The following is a 23,706-nucleotide window of genomic DNA, read 5'->3' as shown; positions in this document are numbered from 1 at the left end:
TCTGAAGGCCCTGAGTGTAGAGGTAGTTGCTGTGGCTCGGGGCCGATGGAGGCGACAACCGTCCAGCGGCCCTCACAACGGATGGCGTCCTTGCGAAACTGGGAGACTAAAGCTGCAGGGCCGTGAGGTTCCTTAAGAATGCTTTTTAGACAGATACGAATCTGCAGGGAGGAAAACCATGAATGCTTTGAAAGAGAAGAATGACATCATAGCAAGGAAAGGAGGCAGCCAGATGTTCTTAATCACACTTGTAAAACGAACTCTGATTGGTTCACGAAAATTATTTCGGTTACTGGAAAAGGGCTTGCATGTGTGTATGTGGCTTCTGTCCTGTTGGGCAGGATGGAAAATCACGCTGTTGGTGGGAGAGAACTCTTAACTTTTACATCCACATTTAGAGACGGTTAACATCAGTGGCCAGTCCAGTCTAAGCACTCCTTCAGGCCACGAGTGGCTACCGGGACCATCCGACCGCCGTGTCATGCTCAGAGGAGGATGCGCATAGGAGGGGCGTGAGGTCAGCACACCACTCTCCCGGTCGTTTTGATGGTGTTCTTTGACCGGAGCCGCTACTAGTCGGTCGAGTAGCTCCTCAATTGGCTTCACGAGGCTGAGTGCACCCCGAAAAATGGCAACAGCGCATGACGGCCTGGATGGTCACCCATCCAAGTGCCGACCACGCCCGACAGCGTTTAACTTCGGTGATCTCACGGGAACCGGTGTATCCACTGCGGCAAGGCCGTTGCCCAATCCAGTCTAAGGGAAGAGATTTTTGTGATACGTTTATAATTTTTCATTGCTCAGATCTCACTATTTTACTATACTTGTTTAGAGAGATTCCAACGCTGGGAGAGCCAGCACAGTTTCAGTAATAGCAGGCTGAAAAGGCTTAATCTTAGGCGAGTTCAGAGAGGAGCTTTAGGAGACCAGCAGGAAGCTTCTTCCTTTGAAGTCTTGCACCTATCCTCGCCTCCATCTTGCAGAGTTGGACTCTGTCGCAAAATGGATGCAGATGCCATGTCTAGACTTAGAGTCCACAGCCACCACTTAAGCCATTCGCAACGACAGAACCATATGAGTACGGTGAGAATGTGCAACATTTACTTATGCCGTGGAGAGAGGATCGTAAACTTTCTTTCTTAGAGATTAGTTTCGCCTAAGTTAATCCACACTGGCGGCTCATCTGCCTGCTACGGGCTTGGGTCAGGGAACTCGTCCTTGCATATAACTTTCTTGATCTGTTATTTCTTGTGTGGCCTTAAGTTCTGTTGATTAGTTGCATTCAAATTCATTGGCATTTACATGGGAACTTTTATGCACTTTACTTGCAATGTTAACATGTCCTTTTGTGATTCTCATCGAATCATTGTGAACTCAATGCTGACCGTAAACTTCTCATTTGTGTAATAAATTTGCGTCTGACATTTAGTTTAATTCGGTACCACACTTCAATATATCTATGTGAGCTATGGGCCCATGTTGTCCTGTCTGTTTGGGGCCACCCTGTTGTCACTCCAGACTGCAGTAGTTTCCATTGTGTGACTTTCTCATTAATTAAATTCACATGATTTCAGGCGGGGCGATCTGGTTACTGCTTAGGTTACAGTTCTTAGTAGCATCGAAGGTGTATGCTGGGCACAAACACGTAGTATCAGAATTGGAATGTTACTCTCAGAGTTTTGTAAGATTACTCGAAAATGGAAAAGAAATCGCCGTTGAGCGGAGAAAAAAACAACAATGAATATCGTTACTGAAGAAATGCTTTATATATGTGATTGTTAACTGATACAGTTAACAGTACTAATCTGTCATTATGTAAATTAGTGATTTTGTAGCCTTTTTAAAAAGTTTGATGTTAATATCATTGATTTTTACAACCAGAAACAAAAGATCTAACTAGCATGCGGTGGTAATGGGCTCAATTTCAGTTCTGCCAGGTATATGCGAACGCAGGAACTACTTAAATGAGAAGCAGCGGCTCCAAGGTCTGGAAATCCGACAGTGGCTGACCCCATTCCCTCCATATCACATTCAAATGGCTCCACTTGACAGAAAATGGTAGGCAACCAGTCGGCACAGCACCGTCATCAGGACCATATCGTGGTGTTCATTTTCTTTTATTTTTATATTTGTGAATCCCCGCCTAACCAATGCCTTACCTATCCACACTAAAGGAATTACGGGCAGAGCGTCACGAATGACACATGGTAAGGCTGCCTTCCCCGGTTCATAAGCACTGAATATTCTGGCGCAGGTGTATCCTGAGTGCTTCTGCACCTCGTCACCGAGCTATGCTTCTCACTTACACTCCCATCGACTTCAGTATCCTTTATCTGCCATAGCCGGTAGACCGTTAACCTTTGAATCGATACCGAATGCCGTACTTTCCTTATCAGAGAAGAACGGAAAGTTTATCATCTATTTCCTTTATACTGATGACGCCAAGAGTTTTCAATAAATGACTCATCAAGAAATCCGCAGTGTGGTTTCACTTAGATATGTTTCAACGATCTCTTTATTTTTTCCCTCGTGGATGATTAGTCAGTTAGTATCACTGGAACACGTCCGGTCACAGAAAAATCGGTAACTCCAAATCAAGGTTGCGCGAGTGCTCATTATGTGCGAGCTAGAAAACGAGAAAAGCACCAAGAAAGAAATACTTCTCCAAGCCTTAGAAAAAAACTGAATAATTTAACGAATGAGTCTGAAGAAAATGAAAACAGTGAATGAAACTAAGTTCTCCACAGTATTCAGTGTCTATGAAAAGAGCTGGAATGTTTTTTCTATCTTCGAAAAGCCATATAAGAAATGTGATTATGTGAAACTACTTTAATACACTCTTACTTTTTTCCGAATTTTTGAGTATGAATGAAGCAAATATACTATGGGAACGTACATTGCGATGACAAAAGTCATGGAATACCTCCCAATATCGTGCCGGATATCCCTTTGACCTGCTTAGTGCAGCGACTGGGAGTGGCATGGACTGAACAGGTCGTTGAAGGTTCCCCGCAAAATTATTGATGGGGTCACGCTGTCTCCACATCCGTCTATTATTGCGAAAATGTTCTCGGTGCAGGATTTTGTGCACGAACTGATCTCTCGATTATGTCACATAAATGTTCGATGGGATTTACGTCATGCGATCTGGATGCCAAATCATTCGCCCGAATTGTCCAGAATATTCATCAAATCAATCGAGATCAATTGTGGCCCGGTGACATGGCGCACTGTCATTCATAAAAATTCCATCGTTGATTGGCTGCAAATGGTCTCCAAATAGCCTAACATAACCATTTCCAGTCAATGATCGGTTCAGTTGGACCAGAGGACCCAGTCCATTCCGTGTAAACACAGCCCACACGATTATGGAGCCACCGCCAGTTTGCACAGTGGCTTACTGACAATTTAGGTCCACACTCGAACCCTACCATCAGCTCTTATGAACTGAAATCGGGACTCAATTGACCAGGCCACAGTTTTCCAGTCTTAAATGGTTCAACCGATATGATAACGAGCCCAGGAAAGCGTTGAAGGCGATGTCGAAAAGCGCAAGGCAGATTCCTTGCACAACGAAAGGGTAACCTGCTTAGCAAACTTCCTTCAATGCTAGATGACTATGGAACAAATTTGACAGTCCTAGATATTTATGAAATATAGAGGATAAGCTTTTAGTGATTTATAGAACAGAGAAGTCATAAAAGGATTTTGGAAGCGTAATCTATGTATTTCAGTGTCATTATTTCGACTTTAAGTCATAAGTTTATTTATCCTATATAAACAAAAATTTGCAGTTTTATGTCTTAAAAGTCAGGTCCATTATAGCCGAATTTCAACTCCTCTGAGTTTTAAAACATTGTGCGCTAATTATCTCATTGTTTCACGTTATCGAACAGAAATAACCGCAACCACAATGTCGTGATAGCAGTCAGATCTTGAACAGAAATTTTCTTGCTGTTGAATTACAATTAACAAGCGTAAGTATCTGTAACCTCTAAATAGTATGTCTCGAAATTCACAAAGTGGGTATTACTCTCTGCTGATGTTCCATCACTTGCGGAGCGGTACACATCATTTGGTTAAAGCAGCAGGAATATGTTAGCTTCTTCTTAAAATGTGCAGACTTACATAAATTTTAATAGCGTTATGTGCATTTTTGAATGACGTTGATAAGTTAGAATGTGCCGTACGAGAAGGAGATTGCACTCACGGTGGTCAGACAAGTTTGCTAAACGTGTTAAACCACATACGGATTTAGCCCTCTCTTCATCTTTTTGGCTCACATTAGTGCGACTGGATCTCTCTTTGGGGCCTACCCACATTGGTAATTCATATTTTAAACATTCCTTCAAAACGTTGTGACAACACTGATGCGTTCTGCGAAATTATTTTCTACTTACTAGGGAGTTCCCTGAATCATAAACACACTAACTTAAAATTTTCATAAATTCATATTATCCCACAACAAGAACCTCTGGAGTCGAACTTCAGTTTTAATCGCAATAAACATTTTTGTAGGAGAATTACCTTTTTTGCACAGGTCTTAGTATGCTCGTGGAGTAGCTAATTGAGACATTTTCCGGAAGAAAGGCTCATAAGACGAAATGTTTATTTGAGATAGGGCTGTTTAAATACTTACTATTAATATATTTGAATAACAACCCGACTTTAATATACGAGTACAATTGTATTTTAATACGATGTGTACTACTATAAAGTAAATCCTTCTCTATTACTAGATATTTTGAACTATGTTTTTAGAAAAATTATGTTTCTGATAAACATTTATAAGCCCTTTTCCCATTAATCAGTGTAAGTAGGTTATAATGAGCAGACATTTCTTTCGTAATATTATCTGTAATAATATATAAGCTGACAGAACCCTTAGAAAGGTACAAGACTGGAATAGCAGTAAGTACATTCACGACAAATTTCAAGTACAGAAATAAAATACTATTGACTTGTTCTGTGGTCCATACATTACGATCGACAGTTTCTGTGGTATAGTTTGTAGCTACTGGAGAACCCTTTGTTTTTCTTCTTCTTCTTCTTCTTCTTCTTCTCCTTATTCCTGCCCCACATCGATGTCTATTTTCTAAATAACGACTGGCTGCTGCTGACTATCTTCAAGTATATTGTGTAGCCACGAACTACTTTCACATCCATCTACTTAAAAAAATCCCTGATATCTTTTCTTTTTCTAGCTTCACTAGATTATACGCCAGGCCAAATGCCGGTGCTCCAAGTACGCTGACCTGCACATAAGTACTCGCTACATTAAACTCTGCTGCACGTATACGGACAAAGAAAACGTTACCTGGATCTCTAGCGTTCAGATAATGAAACAAAACCTGGGTACAATATTCTACATAACTCGCTAATTAATTTTAAACGATTTCCCGAAAAAGGGGATTTAGTCGAATTAGGTGGTGCTGAAGGAATTGCATTAGAAAATGAGACTCTCAAATTAGTACACTAGTATTGCTATTTGGGAAGCCAAGTAACTGACGACGAAAGTAGCAAAGAGGGTGTAAAACGGCTATTGACAATAGCAAGAAAAGCTTTTACGAAAAATAAAAAATTGTCAACATCGAATATGAATTCAGATTTTAGGAAATCTTTCAGAAGGTATTCGTCTGGAGAGCAGAACTAAATGAAACTGAACCGTAGACGATCAACAGTACAGGCAAGAAGAGATTAGACGATTTCGAAATGTGGTTTACTCACTCGCATCCTTTTACTGTCATCGCATGACGCCATTGGTGGAGACTGAAATATATTGATTGTCAGCATATTAATATGTCCTGACTCCGACCGCAAGGTCAGCTTAGTTTAGTTCAAGGAAGCGCAGAGGGAGTGTCATGAAGAGCGATAAATACTTAGTCCTAGGGATAACAAAATTTCTGCCTTAACATAATATTATTGATTCCCATTTCTACTGAATTTGCAAATGGAACAAGGGAAAGGCGACTGCCATTGCGACCTGTACTCATTAAAATCTTTGACTTATTCTCCTTACTCTAAATATCTAAATAACACTTCGAACGCCACGAAATAATTATAAAAGCTGCAGAGTGAAAATTTTATCTGGAAACAACCCACAGATTGTGGCTAAGCCATGTCTCTGCAATATCCTTTCTTCCAGGAGTGTTAGTCACGAACATTTCACGAGAGCTGTGAAGTACGGAAGGTGAGAGATGAGGTACTGGCGGAAGTAAAGCTAAGGACGGATCGACCTGGGATAGCTCACGAGAAGACCACACGCCAATTCTATTGTTGTAATTTTTTATATTTATGGTATATGAAGTTCAAAACTAAAATATCAATCTGCCTCAGCAGTTTCAGGCAGCTCCCAATAAATTCTCGAGAAAATCGACTTTGAAAGTTTTTAAACGTCTGTAATATAAAGCAGTGTTGCTCAACCCACCGATTGCGATCGACAGCTCGCGCGCAATGACTGTATGAGTCTATCTTTCAAAATCTTTGTCAGAAATCTCTTTAAATGAGTTGTTTTTGGAAGAATACCAGTTTGTTGACAATATGCTTTTCGTACCGTATTTTTAGGTGGTAAATCCGACAACACTGTCTGCGTCTCATTTGCCTCCATCTGTATTTGACCGCTTGTAACTCGTGCGCGAAGCAACAGTCCTCCATCCTGCTTGGTGAGGTTACACAAACGTATGTTTTCCAGCTTCCATGACGGAGGAAATTAATTCAATTTCAGAATAACATTTCTTTAAAGGCTGAATACAATGAAGATAGCTTTTGGAAATTGGTGAGTGTAAAAACCTATATTAACATCGTAAAAGTCGCATCGCAATGTTGTTTTTTGGATTATCTTTCATACTGTGTTAAGGCTGGGTCTGAGAAAGTATTCACCGGATCATAATAAACTTGTCAATGACATGCAAAGCAAGTATCTAAATTTTTTTTAGCATTTATGAAGGTGTATGTTTTACTTTCTTTCACATGTGTAATATCTAGAGAATTGAGTAGTATGCATACGACTTCTGATGGCGAGAAAATTTCCTTTTATGTATTTTGTGTAATTACAATTGATAATTGGGGTTACAGTTTAGTTTTGTGCTTAAGCCTTCACGAATTTAATTCAGCAACTCCCTAAATGTGTTGAATTGCGTATAGCAGATATCCAAGCCTAAAAAGGTTGAGAACCCTGATCTAAAGCGAGGTCAGTTTTTCCGACAGATCGAGTGGCTCTGAAGCCACGTTATTGGCTTTGGGTCGATTCATCTACATCTACATCTACTATTACATGAATACTCTCCACATCACACTTAAGTGCCTGGAGGAACGTTCATCGAACCATCTGCAAATTTTCTCTATGTTATTCCAATCCCGAACAGCGCGCGGAAAAAACGAACACCTATATTTCTCCCTGCGAGCTCTGTTGTCACTTATTTTATTATGGTGATCATTTCTCCCTCTGTAGGTCGACGTCAACAAAATACTTTCGCATTAGTAGGAAAAAGCTGTTGACTGAAATTTCGTGAGACGATTCCACCAAAACGAAGACGTTCACCCCAAATCCTGTTATCATGTCAGTGACACTCTCTTCCCTATTTCCCGATAATACAAAACGTGCTGCTCTTCTTTGAACTTTCTCGATGTACTCAGTTAATCCTGTCTGGTAACAATCACAAAGCGCCCAGCAGACTCCAAAAGAGGGCGGACAAGCGTAATGTAGGTAGCCTTTTTAGTAGATTTTTCCCAATTGTAATTCCTCAGTATTTAGTTGGATTTACGGCCTTTAGATTTCACTGACTTATCGTTTAACCGAAGTTTAACGCATTCCTTTTAGCACTCATGTGGACGAACTCACACTCTTCATTATTTAGGGTTAGTTGCCAATTTTCGCCCCATTCAGATATCTTTTGTAAATCGTATTGCAATTTGTTATGATTTTCTGATGACTTTACTAGACGATTAACGACAGCATCATCTGCATACAAACTAAGACGGTTGCTCAGACTGTCTCCCAAATCGTCTACATAAATAGGGAACAGTAGAGGGTCTATAACACTACCTTAGGATCACTTCTGTTTTATTCGATGACTTTCCATCAGTTACTGCGAACTGTGACCTCTCTGAAAGAAAACCAGGAATCCATTCGCATAACTGAGACGATATTCCATAAGCACACAGTTTCACTACAAGCCGCTTGTGTGGTACAGTGAGAAAAGCCTTCTGGAAACCTAGAAATACGGAATCAGTTTGAAATACCTTTCAATAGCAATCAACACTTCGTGGGAGTAAAGATGTAGTTGTGTTTTACAAGAACAAAGTATTTTGTGTAGACTGTGTGTCAATAGAACGTTTTCTTCGAGGTAATTCATAATGTTCGAACGCAATATATGTTCCAAACTCCTGCTGCATATCGACTTTAATGATATGAGCCTGTAATTTAATCGATTACGTCTACTAGGCTTCTTGAATATTGGTGTGACCTATGCAACTTTACACTCACTGGGTACGGATCTTTCGTCAAGTGAGAGGTAGTGTATGACAGCTAAGTATGGAGGTATTGCATCAGCATACTCTGAAAGAAACCTAATTCCCGGCTGCAGTAATTTTTGTAAACAAAATTATCAAATGGTTCAAATGGCTCTGAGCGCTATGGGACTCAACTGCTGTGGTTATCAGTCCCCTAGAACTTAGAACTACTTAAACGTAACTAACCTAAGGACATCACACACATCCATGCCCGAGGCAGGATTCGAACCTGCGACCGTAGCAATCGCACGGTTCCGGACTGCGCGCCTAGAACAGCGAGACCACCGCGGCCGGCAAACAAAATTATCACTTTCATGAAGTGTAAAATATATAGGGATCAAAAATTTAATTTATATTGTTCCTTATTTAATTTAAACAATTTTTGTTAACAGTCTTTTATGAAGTATCGGTAATTAATGCCTTATATTTGCAACAAAACTGAATTTTTGTGTGCGATATGTAATTAGAAACAAGTACATGTGCAAGTTTCATAAAAATCAAAATTACTTATGTGTTAAAGAGCGTATGTCTGGTGAATTTTATATTTAAATGATATTAGGTATTCGAACTCAACAGAAAAAGAACCGAAAAGAACAACAAGCGAAAAGAGACCCGGTTCAGCTGTTACCAGTCTCGAGCGTTGCTGTTTTCTTTTCATCTTAATGTATTTTACACTTCATGGAAATATTCGTAGAACTTGCACCATTGTCTAAAAATTTGCATCGGTCAGGAAACGAAACCTTACATGGCAGAAGAGAATTCTACCTCAGAGACACGATGCTTGTCGATAAAATCGAGCCTATGAGTATTTTAGAGTACTAAAGACGCTTGGAAAACTTCAAAGTCGACATTCTCGAGAATTTTTAATAGCTGCGTCGAAGTGCTTTGAACGGGCACGGCCGACTTCCTTCCCCGTCCTTCCATAATCCAATGAGACCGATGACCTCGCTGTCTGGTCTCCTTCCCCAAACTACCCAACCGAAGTGCTTTGGTTGATTAATGTTTTGGCTCTGAACTTCAAGTACTAAGTACAAAAAATTGCAAAAACCCGATTACCACGTGGTCTCCTAGTCAGTTAGTAGAGTATTCGCTCGTGACATGCCAAGGCCTTGGGTTCGAGTCCCAGTTTGGCACACAATTTTAATCTACCAGGAAATTTCAGTTATAAAAGCTGTTTCGAAAAAAAAAATTTTTTTCCTGGTTAGTGCTTTCAGGGGAACGTCGCGTCTCATGTCTGACTGGTGATCGTGTGTTCTTTCTCAAGCGGCCTGTAACAAAACCAACTCTGTAAATTGATAATTTTACATGTCACTGATGATTCGCACAAAACAAAATGGACAGATGGACTAACTGCTGAAACATTTAGTCTCAAGTTCATTTCCAACGACAACAATAGTCATTATGCAATGTCTTTAGTCTCAAACATTTTCCACTACTCTCACGGATTAATCGTACGAAATAAGTTGAAAGAAATGCTATAGGAGCAAAAACACGATGATCGCTGACATATCATGTGCCTAACTGTAGTCACGAGATCCAGCTCCAATGTAAAACAATAGGATTGTTAAAATCTATTCGAGAAGAATTGTTAAAGAGGTGGAGTCGCAAGATTATTTTATTATAAGCTAATCCTTAAAGAACACCTACATGAGTATTTTGTAAGTGGCCTTTCTCGATAATGCCGTGTGAATTATCATAACTATTCCTCACATCTTCCACATGGCTTCCTGTAACTGTTTGGTAATTGAACAAGCACGCATATAAGAGATGATGGATATCAAAACTATTGAGTATTTGTTATAATTTAAGCTCGTTGTCCCATAATCTTGCTGTGTAAAACGACGCAGTGGTTCGTACCTGCCAATAAAACCTTTCATCCTGTGATAAATGAGGGAGCTTTTCTAAGTGACAGTAGTTTTGTTAGGAAATGGAACACAGAGGCGGTGTGATGCGGTCTGACGTTGTCACCATGGCAGCGATTCGCTTCACTTGATACAAAACATAATTTGCCTGTGCACCACGAACAGCGGCTGGAAAACTGGCCTAAGGGTGAAATAAAATTTTAAACACATTTGAAGTGAATGGTCGCAATTTACACACATATCATATGCTTTCCTAACAACATGTTGAGCATTCGGAATGGGTAAGATAAAGAGTATTTCTGCTAGTCAGAACCAGCAGGGAATATTCCATTACGATGTGGTCTTCTTATTGTCATATTCTCATGTTCGGCTACCATGTCGTTGAGAATCCAAGAAAATTATGACAACATTAGACAAAATGTCTCCATTTTTGGCCGGCCGAAGTGGCCGTGCGGTTAAAGGCGCTGCAGTCTGGAACCGCAAGACCGCTACGGTCGCAGGTTCGAATCCTGCCTCGGGCATGGATGTTTGTGATGTCCTTAGGTTAGTTAGGTTTAACTAGTTCTAAGTTCTAGGGGACTAATGACCTCAGCAGTTGAGTCCCATAGTGCTCAGAGCCAGCCATCTCCATTTTTGGGCAGCTAAGACCAGCATTTTATCGCAAAAGCAACAATAGTTTAATCTGAGAAGTCTAGTGCAGCTGGCCACCATTTCGGAAAAGGGTGACTAGAAAATTAAGTCTATGTGTTTGGTGGTATCCCAGACGACCGTGTTATGAGAAGTGTTCGGCTGATTTTCTTCCTCATTTTTTTTCTTGTCTTGTAAGATATTATTTTCCACATCTTAATGACCTCATTATCGACGGGAAATTTTGTCAGAAAAAAGACCTATGACGCAAACTATTAAAGAAGAAATGAATAGTCAGACTCACAATACCTGAAATATGCAGAAAGAATGCACCGACCAACGTTTAAAGAATAACTTATAATTTTTACAGACTAATTTGGGATAACTCCATCAAAAAGACAGATAAAATTCCACTTAAAAATAACTGATTGCAACGAGGCACAAACCGACCTTTCCGTGAGCGCTGACCGCATCAGACACGTGTTTATCAATATTTGTTCGGGCTGATATCTTCTAAAAACTACAAAAACGAAATTGCAAAACGTGCCGAAACATCAGAGAAAATGCGGGTGACTAACCTGTAACCATACTCCCCTCTCCCTCCCTTTCCCCCTTCCCACCTCCCATGGATGGAATTTGTGAACCCCATCTGTTTGAGTTTAGTAATATCCGTCTGAAAGAGTAAGAACGTTTTCGAAATGTTTGCCAATCGTGTAACAGAGGCAGAATGTGAATATTAGCCCGGTATACTCCTAGTCGGATGCGGGAAACCGCCTAAAAGCCACATCCAGGCTAGCCGGTACACCGACCCTCCTTGTTATCCGCCGAGAGGATTCGATCCGGGACCGACGCGCCATCCCGTATCCCGGAATCTGGGTGCTTACGTGCGACTATTCGGGCGGCTCAGAACTGTCATTTACTAAGCTTTAAACGCATTAGAGAAGTGTCAGATTTCTCATATCTAGGAACACAAGAGGCCAGAAACAAGGCAGACATCAGACATATACTGAAACTGGGGATGAACTTACTGGCATACAATTACCCTCGAAGAAGTTCCTGGAGGTGTGCACCTGGTGCACTTCATTGTAAGGGAGCGGAACGTGAACAGAATGAGGACCGTTAAGAGGAGAACTAAAGCATCTGAAATATGTTGCTAGAAAATGATGTTAAAATTAGAATAGACCGAACCGTATGCAATGAAACGGTAGTAGAAAAGATAGGTGATATAAGATGTCCGTGGTAAATCTTTGTCAGAAAAGGAAAAATTTAGCAGCGGTGGTAGTAGTAGTAGTAGTAATTCGTAATGGAAGGAGAAGGCAAAAATTTGAGTACGTGGAATATGTGTTTGATATAACAGGTATGTGTAGATGAAATGAATTCAGTTAAACTACAGATAGATGAAAATAAAAAAATGTAATTCGTGGTAAGTCATAAGTAAAAGGATAAAGTGTGAAGGGCAGTCTTTGTGTTTAGCTTCCTCGAAGTTATAACAAATTTTCATATGATAAACGGAAGGTTGTTGTTGTTGTTGTCTTTAGTTCGAGAACTGAAAACTGCTTTGACAGAGCTCTCCACACTAGTCTATCCTGTCCAGATCTACTCATTTCTGTATATCAGCTGCGTTCTACATCGGTTTGTACCTGCTTCCTGTTTTCAAATCGTCTACTCCTCTACAACTTTTACTCATTACATTTCCCTCCATTGCCAAATTATAAATTATTTAATGTCCCAGGATGTGTCCTATCAAACTATAGCTTCTTTGAGTCAAGTTGTACCGCAAGACTGTGTTCTCCCTAATTTGATTCTGTTAGTTAGTTAACCGATGTAACCATCCAATCTGCGACATTCTTATGTAACACCACTTTTAAAAACCTCCTATCCTGTTGTCTGTACTGGCTATCGCCCATGTTTCACGTTCATATAAGGTTACACTCCAGAAAAATACTTCCAGGGAAGACTTTACAAGACCCACGCTTATATTTGATATCAATAACTTTTTATCTTTTTCAGAACGGATTCTTTTTGTCAGCAGTTTATATCCTTTTCTTCTGACCGTTGTCAGCTACTTTGCCAACCAAACACGATAAACTGTCTACTACTTTTACTGTCAAGTTTCCTACGTCATTCCTTCACCACCACCTGTTTAATTCGACTGCACTCTGCTACCATTGTTTTACTTTTGTTGATGCTCGTTACAACCTCTTTTTGAGACGCTATCCATTCTGTTCAACTGTCCTTCCAAGTCCTTTAGTGTGCCATTAGCAAACCTCGAACTTTTTATTTATAAGTCAGATAACACTGGTATGCCTAGGGTGAATACTAACCATCAAGGGTGACATTATATTGCAGCTTTAGTCTTATGTTAAAGATGTAGCACAATCGAAAGTTTGCAATGAGGAACAAAATCAATGAAAGTAATAGCAGATCGTTATTCACCTCTCATTGTGGCTCCGAGGATAAATACGGCGAGCGTGACGATGGTGGAGCGGACGAAGGATGGAAGGCGGCTCCAGATCTTCTCCATGGGCGCGTTGTACTTCTCCATCCAGGTGACGGCCATGGGGTCGAAAAACTTGCGGGGCTGGTCGGCGGCATTCTCGACGGCCACGGTCTTCGCTGCCCCATTGGACACTCCCTTGGCTGTCCCGTTGGACACTCCCTTGGCTGTCCCGTTGGACACTCCCTTGGCTGCCCCGTTGGCGACGCCGCGGCTCCTCTTGCTCGCCCCCATGTCCGCTGAAAGAGCGCCGAAGCACGGCCGGCCACTCCTTTATACACAACAGATGCGGCCGCTCCGTGACCGCCTTATCGCCACTCAAATCACTCTGCAAAACAGTGTTATCATTCACATATGATAAAGTGCCACTACCTGTAGGCATTCACTGGCGAATCACGCAAGCCAATAACCTATTAGAATTCCTTTCTCCGTTCACAACGACCTCGTACTTGAAGCCTAATCAGCCAATAGAAGATTGTCGGCTTTGGCACCTGGCATATGTACTTTGTAAGCTTTTGTGCTGTAACGGCGCTTGTTATTGATTGACAAAGAGCGTTGGTATCTGACAATCAAACTTTTTTTGAGTATCCAGTCTTCTGGAATGTTTGATACGACTCGCTCAGAATTTCATTCCTGCAACAGCTTCTTCACTTCCGAGTAGCACTTGCTCCCTACGTCTTTAATTGTTTGTTGGATATCCCCATTCTCTGCCTTTCCCTACAGTTTTTGCGCTCTAGAGATCCCTCTAGCACTACGGAAGTTATTCCCTGATGTCTTAACACACGCCCTATCATCCTGTCTCTTCTTCTTGTCAGTGTTTTCCATATTTTCTGTGCCGTGCCTTGCGAACTTCTCTCGCGGAACTTGCTTCACTACGGAACCAGCTGGTAGTATTGGCCGCCTCGTGCGGTCCTGATCATTTTCCTCATTGTGTCGCCGAGGCAGCAGTGCTGTATTTAGATGCTCAGGTGACAGTACTGATGTCATGATGTTATGGGGAGAGTAGTGGACTTGGATACCATTCAGTATTCTTCTTGCTAGGTACGATCAATTACCCGTTTGTTCAAGTCTCGAGTCATGCTTCCCAGCTTCCGATGTTTGCAGTTTTATCTTGGAATTTTATTGTCTGTTTATGCCCTCTGTCCCAAGAGTTTGTTTAGCCAAGAACGTTATGCATTGGCGGTGCAGTACGCTGCTGAAAGTGTTGCGTTTCCGGGTTCCGCTTAATAGGTCAGGAGTCCATTACACATAGAAAACTGCTACACAGATAGCGGGGGCTGCGTGAAAGGGATTGGGCGTTTTTTAGGTTAGAGGGTCTCAGGAAACCACAGAAAGGGCGTCCGTCTAAAAGGGGGCAGGTATAGAACAGTAAGATAGTTGTAGAAACGATCGATATTGTAGTTGTAAATTGTCGTAGCTGTGTTGGGAAAGAACCAGAGATGCAAGACCTAATAGAAAGCACTGAAGCTCAAATAGTTATAGGTATGGAAAGCTGGCTAAAGCCGGAAATAACTTCAGCCGAAATTTTTTCAAACGACCTAACAGTCTTCAGAAAGGACAGATTAAATACAGTTGGTGGTGGAGTATTTATTGCTGTCAAAAGTAGTTTACCTTGTAGTGAAATTGAAGTAGATAGCTCCTGTGTAATAGTATGGGTAGAGGTTATACTTGACAATCAGACTAAGCTATTAATTGAATCGTTTTACCAACCCCCACCCCCCCCCCTCCCTCCCACCCCCTAATCAGAAGATATAGTTGCTGAAGAGTTCAAACAAAGCTTCAGTCTGTTTTCAAATAGGTACCCCACTCATACAATTATAGTTGGTGGTGACTTCAATGTACCCTCGATATGCTGGAAAAATTATACGTTTAAAGTCAACGGCAGGCATAAAACGTCATCTAGTTCACGTGCGAAAGCATACTTGACCTCTTAGCAACAAATAATCCTGGACAAATAGTGAGTATTGTGACGAATACAGGGATTACCGACCACAAGGCAGTTGCTGCTAGGCTGAGTACCGTAACACCTACAACCATCAAAAAGAAACGCAAAGTATATCTATTTAAAACAGCTGATAAAAATGCTCTTAACGCCTTTTTAGGAGATATTCTACACTCCTTCCGATCTGATCACGTAAGCGTAGTAAAGATGTGGAATGATTTCAAAGAGATAGTATTGACGGCAATTGAGATATATACCCCATAAATTAATGAGAGATGGTTCTCATCCCCCATGGTACCCAAAAAGGGTCAGATCGCTGTTGCGGAAGCAAAGAAAAAAGCATGCCCAATTTAAAACAACGCAAAATTTCCAAGATTGGCAAAGTTTTGGAGAAGTTCGAAATATAGCGCGTACTTCAATGCGAGATGCTTTTAATAATTTCCACAACAAAACTATATCTCGGCACCTGGCAGAAAACCCAATGAGATTCTGGTCATACATAAAGCACACCAGTGGCAAGACACAATCAACGGTAAAGTCACTGATGGCAGTGCCATTAAAGCAGAGTTATTGAACATGGTTTTCCGAAAGTCCTTCACCAAAGAAGACAAAGAAAATATTCCTGAATTCCAGTCAAGAACAACTGCCAAGATGTGAAAAATAGAAGTAGATATCCTCCGTGTAGCAAAGCAGTTTAAATCACTTAATAAAGGCAAGGCCTCCGGTCCAGATTGTATACCAGTCAGGTTCCTATCAGAGTATGCTGATACAATAGATGCATATTTAGCAGTTATATACAACCGCTCGCTCACAGAAAGATCCGCTCATAAAAACTCGAAAATTGCTCAAGTCACACCAATACCCAAAAAGGGAAAGAGGAGTAATCCGCTGAATTACAGGACCATACCACTAACGTCGATTTGCAGTAGGGTTTTGGAACATATACTGTGTTCGAACATTTTGAATTACCTCGAAGAAAAGTCAGCACGAATTCAGAAAACATCGTTCTTCTGAAACACAACTAGCTCTTTATACTCATGAGGTAATGAGTGCTACCGACAGGGGATTTCAAATTGATTCCATATTTTTAGATTTCTAGAAGGCTTTCGACACCGTTCCTCAGAAGCGTCTTCTAACCAAACTGCGTGCCTGTGGAATATCACCTCAGTTGTGTGACTGGATTCGTGATTTCCTGTCAGAAAGGTCACAGTTTGTAGTAATAGACGGAAAGTCATCAAGTAAAACAAAAGTAATATCCAGCGTTAACCTCCAAAGTGTTATAGGTCCTCTATTGTTCCTGATCTGTATTAACGACATAGGGGACAATCAGAGTAGCCCTATTAGATTGTTTGCAGATGATGCTGTCATTTACCGTTTTGTAAAGTCATCAGATGACCACAACGAATTGCAAAATGATTTAGATAAAATATCTGTATGGTGCGAAAAGTGGCAATGGACCATGAAAAAAGAAAAGTGTGAAGTTATTCATATGAGTAATAAAATAAATCTGCTAAATTTCGATTGTAGATGAGTTGTTCAATCCGCTGTCACAATATTTGTTGACTGACTTTTGAAATGTGGAAGTACTGTGTAGTCTTGGTTAGCTTCTACCAGCACCAGATTACAGTTGTTGCCGGTGGCTGGCAACTCACATGCAATTTGACTGGGAATCCCGCTTTATGCAAGACACCTTTGGAGTTTTGTTTTACCCAAAATGTTTCAGCACTTCTTGTGCTATCTTCAGTGGGTTGCTTTATTTCCTTTCTGTGAAATTGTTGTTACACATTAACGTTTAGAGAAAACATTTGGTACAAAATATTTCCATTTGGCAAGATCCCATGTCATCAGTAATGATTCGACATGGGTGGCAACAATGGCATGCACCCATCAACCGCCAAAGGGCAACACGCAGAGAAAGCGAGACTAGCCTGTTCTGTAACAGAACTACCAGGCACAACATCGCCGTTCGATTACATTAAAAAAGAGCCAAAGAGCAAAACATTACTTAAGCATTGGCATAAAATGTAATTGGAAAACTTGAGTAGATTCTGACTTCATTTTTATTACTGAGCATTGAGTCACTCATTGTCATTAAAGCAATTAATGAAAATGCGGTCATGCTATATTTTAAACGTATAGAAATCACACAGAATGACCCCAAACAGGCATCCGCTGTCAAACAGTAACACAGCTAATGTTTCTCTACATGCTCAGTTGTTAATCCAAAGTAGCATAGATAACAAACAACAGGAGCTGCTCTAAGTCACACCCAAGCTTACTTAAACTATCGAACTCAGTTAGCTTGGCGCTATTTACTACTAGCTCAATAGTCCCTTATAACAAACTATGTATGTCCTTAAAGGCACTAGCCATAACTTAAACTAGGCTTCATTTAAGGGTGGAACCTAACCCCCTTAAAACTAAACAGGCACTAGCCATAACTTAAAATCAAAGCACTACCAAATGAGAATGATTCTGGATGTAGGACTTCAGGAAAGAAACTTAAGGGCCGCTCTGAGAGACAACAACAACGACGATGACAATGACGACAAACACATCCGTCGTTCCCATACAACACGAGGTCAAATAAATAACTGTGGAGACGCCCATAACAAACAGCACGGACAAGCATAAAACAAGTTCATGAAAGAACCATTGTCGAAAGAGGTCAAAATGCACAACGACAATTCTGTGACCACACGCTAAACAGAGACAAGTCATCCCCAAACTACAATGTCAACACACGAAACCAATACAAGGCAACACAAATAGGAAAAACGATATCACAGCAAACTAAAATCCAACCAGACAAATACTGTATGCGTCAACACAACTGTCACAAACAACGTGTTCATAGATCACACCAATAAGTGGACATCTAATGAACAGTGGTACCTCCAGTCTCAATTCAGTGACTGGTATTGCGCTTAGTACACACACGCGATACTTTCCGGTCATTCTCTCGGGAACGTATAAATTACTTCCTTGTCATTAAACACTACTCTGGTCCTGTTACTAAGACACTGAATCAATCAGATTTCAAACAGTAGCTACACAGTCTCAACACAAGCTAACACAACACAGTCATCCAAATTATGCGGCACTATCCTTCCCGTGGTTGAACTAGCAAACACGCACAACACATGCGTGCCTCATTACCAATAACACGTCACAGTGGAATCATTTGCAGTGGAAGGATAAACGGTTCCCTAACGTGCGTTCCCAATAAACGCGCACATACGAGCCAATGACAATACAATCCGGCTCTGAGAACAGCTCGTGGTGCTGACCGCAGGAAGGATTCTAACCATTGGACTACCAACGCACACTCGACACGTCACATTTGTACCATTCGCCATGGAGCTATATTCGATTCCTGAACGCACAACACTAAACAGGCCAGGAACTCTACTAAAGAGCGCCAACAGTTGCATGCGATCATCTTGTTCTTCTTATTTCCGTGCTTGTTAAGAAAATTGGATAAGGAATTCCGCCTTGGACTTTTATTTTACACAGAAATGTGTCAGAACTTTTTGTACTCTCTTCAGTGAGTTACTTTATTTCCTCTCTGTAAAACTGTTATAACATATTAAATTTGGAGAAAACATTTATTGCAAATGAATACTATACAGCCACAACAACACCTAATGGCGGAGAAAATACTGTATAAGTTCGAAAAATCGCTGAAAATGCCTGTGAAACGACAAAAGCGGTAGACATCAGCGTGTTACCACACCACAAACAAAGGAGACAAACACCACAACGTAAAAGTCTAAGTAACAGGCAAAATAATGGGATACATACTCATTTTCGCCCGAAAATGCATAATACAAATAAAAATTGCGTTTTGCTGTTTGCGGATGACAAGTTGTACGAGGGCTGACTTCGTAACTCTTCAACAGTTGGCAGCATTGGTATGCGGCAGGTACTGGTTTGTTCCGTAGCCTCTTCTATACAGCTCTAGTTGTCGGGAAGCCTTAGCATTGAACGATTGTGTTGCTGCAGTATAAAGTATGGAACCCTGCGCAGACGGTCGGTCAATGCGATTTAAGCAACGTGAATTCTTGACAGCAGAAGGTGTCACCCCAAAGGAGATTCATTAGAGAATGAAAGCAGTTTACGGTGATTGTGTTGATGTGAGTACTGTGCGTCGTTGGGCGAGTAAGTTTAAATTTGAGTCGGCAACATCTGACCTGCGTGACAAACTAAGAGTAGGAAGTCTGTGGCAACAACCACCGAGTTACACAAGCAAAATGTTGACAGATTGATTCAGAACGATCATCATATGACTCAGAGAAAAATTGTAAGCACAATCAGCATTTCACAAGAACGTGCAGGTCACATTATTGCTTTGCTTGGCAAACCACACACTTCTCGTGCCACCACAACAGAACTACAGAGAATGAATCTCACCGCCGTATGGCATCCTCCATACAGTCCAGACTTAGCACCGTCTGACTTCCATCAGTTCCCGATAATGAAAGACCATCTGCGGGGACATCATTATGCTTCTGATGAAGACGTTGAGAGAATTGTGAGACTGTGTTTGCGGAAACAGAATGTCGACTTCTTCCGTGACGGTTTCACAAAATTTGTTCATCGTTGGCAGAGATGTATCCAATTGGCTGGTGATTATGTGGAAAAGTGAATATTGGTAATTAAAGATCACATTCTATGGATGATTTCTGCGTCTGATTTATTAAAATAGTCCCATCCAAACCCAATAAACGAAGGTGGGGGCATTACTTTTCGTTCAAGCCTCGTAGATTGTGTAGCAGACTCACAGCTACCAATATAAACATTCAACAGTTTCATGTAAAGTATGTAAGCTAATGCATAAATCCACCCTTTTTCTAAATAAGCTATTAAACCCAAAACTTTATGTGTATAGTAATAAATAACATACACTACATCAGCCCAGTAATACACATCTCAACTGTAAACAAACCATGTATAATATTTGATAACAAGCAGTTCATTCACAAATGTAAATATTTTGTACCAAACGTTTTCTCTAAAACGTCTGGATGGCCGCTGCATCCACCTAGTTGTTAATGGCCTTAAGAAAAAAGAAGAAATGTAAAAAAAGTAAGGATAAAGCAATTTTACAGTAAAAATTTGTCAGCCATAAACACACCCAGTCGTAAAGACCCAGCTCTCCAGTCCCTTATCCACGATCTCTGCACGTTTCATGTGCCTCCCTTCGCCGATTATGCGGAGAACTCCTCATTCCTCATCTTATCAGACCACTTCAACTTTCTTCTGTAACACCACATCTCAAACGTTTCGATTCTCTTCTGTCATGGTTACCTCACTATCCATACCACACAATGCTGTCCTCCAAGGGTACATTCATAGAAATTCCATCCTCAAATTAAGGCCTATGTTTGACACCAGTCGACCTCTCTTGGCCAGAAATGCCCTCTGTGCTGTGCTAGTTTGCTTTTTATGTCCTCCTTCCACCGTCCGTCATGTGTCATTTTGCTTCCAATACAGGATTCGGTAAATTCACCTACTTCGCTATTCTCATTTCTGCTACTTCTCATTATTTTGAATTTTACGGTTTACTGTCAATCCATATGCTGTACTCATTAGACTGTCCATTCCCTTCAACAGATGCTGTAATTATTCTTCAGTTTCATTGAGGATAACAAACTCATCATCGCATCTTATCATTGATATCCTTTCAACCTAAATTTTAATCCCACTCCTGAACCTTTCTTTTATTTTCGTCATTGCTTCTTCGATGTTTAGATTGATCATCAGGGGTGAAAGACTGTAAGCCCTGTTTTGGGCCCTTTTTATCCGAGCTCTTTGTTCCCTCTTACTTCTTGTGCGTATCGTGTGTCGCCCTTCTTTCATCGTGGCATAGTCATATTTTTCTCAGAATTTCGAACATCTGGAATCATTTCACATTGTTGATCACTTTTCCTAGACCGACAAATCCAATGAATGCGTGTCGATTTTAATCAGTACTGCTTCCTTTATCAAGTGTAGAGTGAGATCTATCTCTCAGGTGCCTTTACCTGTCTTAAGCCAAACTGATCGTCGTCTAACTGATCCTCAATTTTTTTTCACACTTCTGTATATTATCCTCGTGTGCAGCTTGGATACATGAGATGTTAAGCTGATCGTGCGATGGGTTTCGTTCGTATCTGCCCTTTTTAAGTTCGGAGTTGTGTGGACGAATTTTTCCTAACGTCTGATGGTAAGTTATGCCGCCAATCTTACATTCTACACGCCAACATGAAAAGTCAGTGCCTCTTCCCCCAGTAATAAAAATTCCGACGGAATGTTATCTATGTCATCTCCTTTATTTGATCTCAGGCCTCCCGGAGCTCTTTTAAAATCTGACTCTAATATGACATCGCCTTCCCCTTCCCGGTTGACTCCTGTTTCTTCTCCTGTCACCTCATCAGAGATGTCATCCTCCTCATAGAGGGCATCATTGTACTCTTTCCACCAATCTGTTCTTTCCCCCGTGTTTCACAAACAAATTACAATTGTATACTTAATGTTATCACCCTTGCTTTTAATTCCACCGAAAGCTGTTTGGCTTTCCTTCCGCCTATGAACTACTTTTCAATTTCATCACATTTTTTTCTGCACCCGTTTCGCCTTGGCTGCCCTGCACTTGCTACTTATTTAATTTGCAAACGATTTATGTTGCTGTATTGCTCTCTTTCCCTGAACATTTTCATACTTCCTGCTTTCGTCGACCAGTTGAAATATTTATTCTGTAACCCAAGGCTTGTTTGCAGTATTCTTTCTTGAAACTATGTCTGCATGTTGCTCTTTTTAGCGATGTCCACTCCTCTTCCACTGAACTGCCTGCTCTGCCACTGTTTATCGTAATATTCACATCTTTAGCGAACTTCAAAAGCATCTCATCTTTTCTCAAGACTTGAGTATCCCACTTCTCTTCACAGTGATTATTGCTGTCGATTCTCTTCAACTGCGGTTTACTGTTCATGATGTGACTCTATTTCAGCTCCTGGGTACGCTTTACAAAGTAATATATGATTTCTGAATCTGTGTCTGACTATGATAAAATCCAGCTGGAATCACTTGTGTCTCCGTTTGTTTTCCAAGTATACCTTCTTCTAGCGAGATTCTTGAACAGAGTATTCACTATTGCCATCTGAAATTTATTGTAGAACTTACTTTCCCCTTCCTCATTCCTAGTGCCTAGCATATGTTCTCCCATAACTCTTTGTTCTACCCGTCCCCTATTATCGCGTTTCAATCCGCCATGACTATTAGATTTTCCTCTCCCTTTACGTGTTGGATGACCCGTGTTCAATATGTTGAAATACTCCTTATATCTCTTATCTTTTGCTTGCAACGTTGGCGTATATGGCTGTAGTATTTTTGTCGGCGTAGATTTTCTGTCGAATCTGACTAGAACATCCATATTAATGAACTGCTCAGAGTAGCTCAGTCTCTGCACTACTTCCCTATTCATAGCGTATTTTTTTAAAAAAAATCTTTATAACAAATTTATAATAATTATACAATCTTAACCCCCTTCCTTAAATGATTAGTGGGTCCTAATTAACTGCAGCTAGATACAAATTTAATTAATTAGTGAGCTACAGCTATAACTAGATAACAATGGCAACTAGTTTATTTATTATTATTAATGTTAACTTTATATGACCTGCGCTTAACTAAACTCTACTGCCTGCAGCGTCTGAGTTATGTCAGTAGTTTATAAACCTACTTTTTAGAGCCTTGCTCATCGAGCGTGCCCCTGACACTGGGCAGGCCAAGGATGCTATTCGCTACAGGTTCCTAAATAACTAGTTTCCTAATCTAAGTCCTACTAACTAGTTCTAATCTAAGTCAAGTCCGGTGCTTTGTCCTGTATCGGTGTTGTCGTACCCCACTCCCCCTAGTCCTGTACGCGGCGGATTCCAGACTATGAGGAAAGTCGGCCTGTCCACGCACAGGCGGTATGGGAATATGGCGTTAGAATCATAACGTATCTTACGCAATCGAAACCATTGCATTAAAGACGCATAACGTGTATTCACGGGACATGTTGCCTGTAATTGAAAAAGTGCCATGATCATCTCTTCATTGGAAAGATTCCGGAAAAGATCCCCATCCGGAACTCCGGCAGGGTACTGCCAAAGGGGAGACGACCATGAAAAAACACTGAATAACCAACGAAAGGATACCGTTCTACGAATCGGGGAATGGAATGTCAGATGCTTGAATGTGACAGAAAAGCTAGAAAATCTTGAAAGGGAAATGGAAAGGCT

At 40.8% G+C, this 23,706-nt stretch overlaps 1 protein-coding gene and 1 pseudogene across 1 annotated transcript in view; both read right to left on the bottom strand.

The window, feature by feature from the left end:
* Nucleotides 1-13,731, bottom strand: part of LOC124796098 (lathosterol oxidase-like) — a 106,595-nt gene extending 92,864 nt beyond the window's left edge. Inside the window, exon 1 of the mRNA XM_047260184.1 lies at nt 13,437-13,731. Within this exon, the coding sequence (XP_047116140.1) occupies nt 13,437-13,731 (295 nt within the window). The remainder of the gene's footprint in view (nt 1-13,436) is intronic.
* Nucleotides 630-747, bottom strand: LOC124796842 (annotated as a pseudogene).
* Nucleotides 13,732-23,706: the final 9,975 nt, after the last annotated feature.

This window comes from Schistocerca piceifrons, chromosome 4 (genome assembly GCF_021461385.2).
Source record: "Schistocerca piceifrons isolate TAMUIC-IGC-003096 chromosome 4, iqSchPice1.1, whole genome shotgun sequence".
In the NCBI taxonomy this organism is placed as follows: domain Eukaryota; kingdom Metazoa; phylum Arthropoda; class Insecta; order Orthoptera; family Acrididae; genus Schistocerca; species Schistocerca piceifrons.
The sequence above is the reverse complement of the archived record's forward strand: the minus strand, read 5'-3'. Positions and strand labels throughout refer to the sequence as shown.